At 43.4% G+C, this 7940-nt stretch overlaps 1 protein-coding gene across 1 annotated transcript; it reads left to right on the forward strand.

The window, feature by feature from the left end:
• Window positions 1–607: 607 nt before the first annotated feature.
• On the forward strand, window positions 608–4810 carry LOC149172007 (uncharacterized). Its single transcript, XM_089426164.1, has 2 exons — window positions 608–2151; window positions 2338–4810. The coding sequence occupies exons 1-2, from the start codon at window positions 608–610 to the stop codon at window positions 4808–4810; spliced, it is 4017 nt and encodes a 1338-aa protein (XP_089282290.1).
• The last annotated feature ends 3130 nt before the right edge of the window (window positions 4811–7940 follow it).

The raw sequence follows: 7940 nt of genomic DNA on the forward strand, positions 1-7940 counted from the left end.
TCTCAGATCTCGAACCCCCATTCCCTTCCAAAGGGAAAATCATATTGAATGAAAATCAAATAGCATCAGATATGGATCTTGATGCAGCACTAGCCTTGAGTCTTCATGATAATGCAGAGGAAATGGAACAAAACATCCCAATCATTATGGAGGAAGACAGGGTAGATGTAAATCTGGAAGAGTTTGACATCTCTAAGCTTGACATTTCCAAATTGGAGACTGCATGCAAACAAAAAGAGTATGACTCAATCCCCCCCTGGCAAATAGACAAACTTGAAGGAGTTTTGTCGCGAGTACATCACCATAAAAGTCTGGGTATTCAAGGCGGGAGTCACTGGGATGGAAAAAAAATCCTTAAAGAAACAAAGAAAAGAGGCAGAAAAACAGACCTTCAGAGAACAATAACAGTTGGGGAAATACTTATGGATTCGGGGCTATTTCCCAAGCTGACAAAGTTCTACAAACCCACAACGCAATCTCCATGAAGCTCATATCCTGGAATGTAAGAGGACTCAACAGTCCCTCTAAACACAGAATGATAAAAAACTTGATTATGCAAGAACAACCAGCAGTAGTCTTTCTCCAAGAAACAAAAAGCAGTAGCACAATGATAGACAAGCTCGGCAACAAAATATGGGCAGGTAGTAGGTCAATATCAGTAGACGCTTCAGGGGCGTCAGGCGGTTTGGCCATTTTATGGAACCCGCAGATTGTTATGTTGGACAATTTCCATGCCACTCTCCATCTTATTCAAGCCACCTTCCATCTCATAGGCACCAACATTCATGGGCACCTCACCAATGTATATTTCCCTCAGTCGATTCAGCAAAAAATGGACCTCCTGGATACGATCTCCCTCCTTAACGCAAATAGACTCTTCCCCTTGTGGATTGGAGGGGGTGATTTCAATATCATAAAATCAATGGAGGAAAAACAAGGGGGCAGAGTCCGGCTCGACAGCGACAGCAATGGCTTCAAGCAATTCATACAGAACAATCAGCTCATGGACATTCCTACCTCCAATGGTATTTTTACTTGGTCCAACAAGCGCAAAGGAGCCCACCAAATTGCCTCAAGGCTGGATCGATTTTTAATTTCTGACAATGCGATCCACCTCGGAGGAGACTTCAGCACCTCAATCATTCCTCAAAGCGGCTCGGATCACTGGCCAATTCTGCTTCATTGGTCAAGACCAGGTCATGGCTGCAATCGACCCTTTCGATTTGAAGCCTTTTGGCTAACAAACAGCAAATTAAAGGATGTTGTCACTCAAGCCTGGACATCATATTCACCACCAGCGGGAGCCAAGATGTATCAGTTTCAAGAAAAGTTAAAACATCTGAAACAAGTTCTAAAAAGATGGAATCGCACTCATTTTGGCAACATACAGGAGAGCAGACAAAAGCTGGAGCAGCAAATGAAAGAACTTCAACAAAAATTCATTCTGGCAGGACGCACAGAAGAACAAATTCAACAGGAGCAGAGCCTTTGGAGTCAGATAGAAGAGCGCCAACAACAAGAGGAAATTTTATGGAAACAAAAATCCCGAATAAGCTGGCTGAAAGAAGGAGAGAAAAACACAAAGTTCTTCCACAAAACTACCATACAAAGGCGCATGCACAACAAAATCACCTTTGTCAATAATCAACAGGGTGATAGAATAGAGGTTCATGAAGAAATGGAAAAAGAATTTACAGGCTACTTCAAGGACATTCTAAAGGAACCTGAAGTCAATCGGGATGAGGCAATCCGAGCCATCACGCAGCACATTCCCAAAATAATCAATGAGGACCACAACAATCAGCTACTCCAACCTGTTACACTGAAGGAAGTAGAAGAAGCCATGGCCCAACTCAAAGATGGCAAAGCACCAGGGCCAGATGGATTTACAGCCAACTTCTTTCATGAATTTTGGGAGCTCATTAAAGTTGAAGTATGGAATCTAGTGGAAGAATCCCGAAGCATGCATTGGGTCCTCCCTGCCCTCAACTCAACTTTCATAGCCTTGGTACCCAAAGAAGCAGCCTCCAGCAAGCCTGAGAAATACAGACCAATAGCGTTATGCAATGTGATATACAAACTCATTTCAAAGGTCATTGCAAACCGACTCAAGCCGCTTCTACCAATGCTCATCTCTCCAGAGCAAACGGGGTATGTCGAGGGACGGCAGATCATGGATGGAATAATTCTCTCAAATGAAGTCATACATTCTCTAAAGCTCCTCAAAAAACCAGGTATGCTTCTCAAGCTAGACCTTTCCAAAGCCTTCGACAAACTTAGCTGGAATTATATTCATAAAATGCTCTTAGCTTTTGGTTTTAATGCAACCTGGACCAGATGGATCATGAACCTCATAACTTCTCCAAGTTTTTCTGTCTTACTGAACGGATCTCCCTCACCTCCCTTCAAATCCTCCCGTGGCATTAGGCAAGGGGATCCTCTCTCGCCATTTCTCTTCGTTTTAATGGCTGAAGGATTAAGTAGGCTCCTCAAATCAGCAGTATCCTCCCAAGCTCTCAAAGGATTATCCCTCCACGGCCGCCCTCCCCAGACTCATCAACAATTTGTTGATGACACTCTGCTCTTCGGGCATCCCTCTGTTAAAGAAGCCTCCGTATTCAAATCTCTTCTAAATATCTTTGCTGAAGCTTCCGGCACATCCATTAACGCCGCCAAATCCCAGCTCTTTTTCTTCAATACTCCCCCCTCCACGCAAAGGAACATTGCCAGAACTCTGGGATTCACAATCTCCCATTTGCCTTCTAAATATCTAGGAGCCCCCCTCTCTGATTCAGCGATCAAACAAGTGTCTTGGAGGTCACTTCTGGACAAACTTGAATCAAAGCTTTCCTCATGGACTTTCAGGGCTCTAAATTTAGCTGGTAGGCTTGTCCTCATTAAATCAGTACTACAAGCAATGCCGCTCTATCTCTTCTCCATCTTGGCAGCTCCAAAAGGGATACTGAAGGCTATTCGCATTCTGCAACGCAACTTCCTCTGGGGTTCCACTGCCTTAAATAGGAAATGGGCTCTTGTCAAATGGACAGAGGTGTGCAAAACCAAATCAGAGGGAGGGTTAGGACTTCGGGATCCGCTTCAAAGCAATAACACAATGGGGGCTAGAATATGGTGGAACTGGGTCTCCAAGCCAAACTCCCCATGGGCTCAATTATGGCAAGCAAAATATGCCAGGGGCAGCTGCTGGAGTGACCTCATCAGAATCAATCCCACGGCGCAAGGTTCACTCATCTGGAACAATGCAAAAACGCAGAGCCGCTTCATTCAAGAACACAGCTTTTGGGAAATACACTCAGGGACTGCCGCCAGATTTTGGGAGGACTCTTGGCAACAGCTCCCAAAACTCGCAAATTTGTTCCATAAACCTCTTTGGCAGGCTCATATGAAGCAAACAGGTATCACCCAGGTACACCAGTTCTGGCAGTCTTCCTCAAATCACGATTTTCAGACATGGAAACCAGCGCAACAATGGCAAATAGATTGGCAAGGAGAAACATACACAGAAATAGAACAAGAACTCAAAGAAAGGAGAATCCGCCACTCCAATCAGCAGGACAAATTACGATGGGGTTATACAACCAGGGGCACCTTCACCACTAAAGAAGCTCACCATCTGCGATATTCCAATCTCCAAGAGGAAAAAGATCAAATTTGGGAGAAAGTCTGGCACAAAGGGCTATGGCCCAAGATCTCCACCTTCATATGGCTATTAAGCAAAAGGCGCATCCTTACTTGGGATAACCTAATAAAAAGAGGATTCATTGGGCCCTCCAGATGCCCAAACTGCAATACTAATAATGAAACTATCAGTCATCTAATGGAAGACTGCTCCCTAGCAAAACAGATATGGAAGAAAGTCGAAAATTGTAATATGAGAGCAATCCCTAGACAGGCGGACGTCACGGAAAATATAAGAAACTGGGCCAAAAATCCGTTCAAATGCCAGATTCTAAACTCTCTGTGGAACATCATTCCCGGCTTCCTGTACTGGACTCTGTGGAAAGAGCGCAACCACCGAATTTTCAACAACACTTACCGATCCATGGATGATCTCTGGCTCATCCTCAAACAAAATATACAGGAAACCTTGGCCATCCGAATCTGGAATGATACTGATATGCCCGAGATCCCACAAGAATGCAGAATACTGAAGGAATGGGATCTTGATCTCAAGCCCCTAGTCAAGGCAAAAACCTCCCCTTGCTTCATATCTGCCTCTCCTTCATCCTGGTCCCCTCCTGCCTTAAACTCCTACAAGATAAACTTCGATGGCGCTGCCAAAGGCAACCCCGGCCCTGCAGGCTTCGGAGGGGTCATAAGAAATCATTCAGGAGATGTGATACTCTTGTATTTTGGCACATTAGGCAAAAACACCAATAACGCCGCAGAGCTGGAAGGACTATGGAAAGGAATATGTTTAGCTGAACAATATAACCTCTCCCCCCTTGAAGTTGAAGGGGACTCGCTCATACTAATAGAGGCAGCCAAAAGAATACAAGCTGGAGCCAGAGCTGTCAAAATTGCAAAAAGTTGGAGGTTGCTAAGTCGTCTGGAATCCCTGGAGGAAAAGCTCCTCATTCCCCACAACATAACCTTCAAGCATGTCAGAAGATCAGCAAACCAGGTGGCAGATCGGTTGGCAAATCAAGGAGTGGCTCAGTCGATAACTTACTTCTCGGGTGCTCTGGATATGGTTGAAGATGATCAACTTAAGAAAGAATGCATCTCTCTGGTGCAAAAAGATCTCCTTCTCCCGGATGCGGGTGTTAATGGAGTTAATGCCGCGTGTTAATGGAGTTAAGGGGCATGTGGCTTGTCACATGGGCAACTGTCAGCCCGGACAAGCCACGCCACTCCAGGACGCAGGCCCCTTAAATTCGCCGGAAGGCGAAGCAATGGGCGCGATTGAAATGGTTTATGCGGAGGGGAATGTCGTTGGACTGTCCAGTCGATTGCAGGGGGATGTTGTTGGAATGTACAGTCGATTGCAGGCGCCATTCAATGCGCTGCAACATCCGAGGAATATGGGAGCTATTAAGGTTGCAACCCAAACCACTCTGCCGCAATCCTTCAAGCCATTTGAGTGGGTGTCAGCCTGGTGTAAGATTTCTCAGGGGAATTTTGGTTTGGGAAGCCATCGTCAGATGTCCAGGGAACGGCTCAGGATGAGCAGCCGCAGAGGAGGGTCACGGGGTCGTTCTGCCTCTCAGAGGCCTGAAATTTCGCCCTCCTCTTCAGTAGAGATCACCTCAGAGCACAATAGGCCTCCGGGCAGCAATGTAAGAGGCAGCAGGGGCATTCCGGAGTGTGGTCACACGGAACACCCGGCCATTCGTTACAGAATCCCCTGCGCATTTGCAAACAACACTCTTATAGTTTCGGTCACCGTGGAGCATTGCAGCAATATTCGGGGTCGTTTGGATACTGTGACTGTGCCGAGGGTTGATATGGAAACTCCTCCCGTCGATTTCAGGCGTCCAATTCAGAAGGATGAGGCTGGCCCCAGTGAACCTGTTCAGCGGAGCGCGCGCCAGGAAGAGGAAGACTCGAAGAAGCTCAAGGGTCCTGCAAAGGACGAGCCTCATACCACGGATGAAGACTAACTTCGAAGACGCCAAGTCTGTGCGGCAAGGAATGAATCTCTCTGACCATCTCATTTTGCTCACTTTGTATGTTTGTCATGGGGTTTATGTTCGCAGTGTCGGTCCAAATCACCATAGTATTAGTCCACGCGTCAGTCTACATGTTCACCGTGTCGATTTCTATATACACCGTGTCGAATTATGTTCACCGTGTCGAGTTATGAATCCATCGTGTCGATTTCTGTATTCACCGTGTCGAATTAGGTATCCATCGTGTTGCATCATGTATCCACCGTGTCAGCAGGAAGGTAAACTGGTCTCTCTGCAAGTTTAGCTATGACTGATATCTTCATGGAAAATCTCTTTGAAGAAACAGGGCCTCGGCCCAGATGTAATTTTTGCTGTAATTTTGGCATTTTTGTAATATAATTAGCTCAGTTTTAACGAGAAAAAAAAAAAAAACATTCACCAAAAGGAAATTTCTAATTATAATTATGATGTTCATTTGTTTGTCAATAGGTAACTAGACTAACATTTTTCATCACATTGTACCAACATTTGTTTCGTCGTATTTTGATGCCATTTTATTTTTCACAATAGAATTGAGATGTTAGTTTTGTAACGTGACATTTTGATGAAACCAAAATTTGTATTTTTTAAAATAAATAAAAAAGACAATTGTTTTAAATAAATTGTGTTAAGACTTAAAACAATAGATCTCACATTAACACCTATTCATATTAACAAGATATTAAATGTGGTTGTAATGTTGCATTGTGATAGTGGATAAGCATAGTCAAACATAATCAAGCACATTAGTAAACCAATGTGTTCTAAACCATATTACTATTAACATTATTAACATTTTAAAACATTGACTTTGGTGAGCATGGTTTTAAGTGTGGGTGAGCATGGCTTCACCATGTTCACCATGGGTGAACATGGTTTAACTAATCTCACCATATTTGGCCATATTTTTCTATGATAGATTATGATTGTCTATATTGATGTCGAATGACTATGGTTTACAATGTTTGACCATACTAAACATTGTTGGCTAGGTTGAGCATGATTTTTGAAGATTGATTATGGTGACTATGATTGACCAATGATAACGATGATTAACCATGACTGACCTAGTGATTCGAATTGGATCATTATATTGTTTGTCATCCATCTCGATGCATTTCTAGTGGAAAAACTGGAGGAATCATCTCACGAGGTTTTTTTTATCGGCAGGACCAAATTTGGCGAAACAACATCTCAAACCTTTCAAGAGCATTTTGAGGCATCAAATGACGTTTTTTGGAGCTAAACTTTCTTATAATTTAGTGTGACACATTTTCATGCTATTGTAAATACACAAATCTTTCCAACGACACAAGAATAATGTCAATCAGAGCTCGCATGCAAAAGTTATGTCACTCAGAATTTGACCTTCTTGTTTTCACACCTATAGTTTGGGAGGAGGTCACGTCAGCCCCCATATTCATAGAAAAGGGGCTAGCCACATTTTTGTGATGTAGAAGGCTCTAGAGGAGTATATATTGTAACTCTAGTTAAGAGTTGATGTAGTCGAAATTAACCACTAGTAGGCTATCAGGCTATATTATGACTGAGCCACTAGGAGGAAGAGGCATTCCATTATTTCGAGAGAATTTGTTAGGGTACAACCCTAACCCCCTTATTTATGTAATAGGGTCGAGTCATAGTTATAGTTAAGTAAAGAGTCAATAAATATTAATAATTGTAAGTGGTCGACCCACATTTAAAGAAGGGACCACAGTTAGTTGCAAATGGGCCATGGTATTAGATAGATAGTATTAATAAGAACCATGGTATTGACCCATGGTATTGCATGTACGAATCCTATATAAAGGATAGAGACTCCCGTCGAGGAGCATCGTGTCTTATTTTGTAATTGATCCCAGCTCTATTGGAGGTTGCCCCGTCAAAGAGGGAAGTGAACATTCCTTTCCTTTCTCAATAATATAATACATGCTATTATTTGTTATTGTTCTTTGTTCTGGGTATATTTCTTCGCATATTTGGTATTCTGGTATCTTCTCGCAGGTCAAGAGCATAACAAGTGGTATCAGAGCACTTTCCATGGCCGGTGGGATCTCCATTTTTAGCAAATTTTTCTTTTTTTGGCTATAGACATGTTCCAACGTCTTTAAACCATGGGATTTGTCATTGAGCGCATAAACCTGCAGATTTGGGGAGGCATGCACGCAGGAAATACAAGAGGTGGTCACGCTTGCTGGACTCCCTTGTAACCCCTATGGGTACCCCATCGAGTAGTAGCGCATTAGATAGAACCACACACGGACTGTCTTC

The sequence above is a fragment of the Pinus tabuliformis genome, chromosome 4_2 (assembly GCF_031772625.1).
Source record: "Pinus tabuliformis cultivar Carrire ecotype Pingquan chromosome 4_2, CPIR1, whole genome shotgun sequence".
NCBI lineage: Eukaryota > Viridiplantae > Streptophyta > Pinopsida > Pinales > Pinaceae > Pinus > Pinus tabuliformis.

Excerpts from the sequence above, each read along its gene's own strand:
- LOC149172007 (XM_089426164.1), top strand. The coding sequence starts at position 608 with ATGATAGACAAGCTCGGCAACAAAATATGGGCAGGTAGTAGGTCAATA. Across the intron at positions 2,152-2,337 it reads ATCTCTCCAGAGCAAACGGG|ATGGATCATGAACCTCATAA; the intron begins GTATGTCGAGGG and ends AACCTGGACCAG.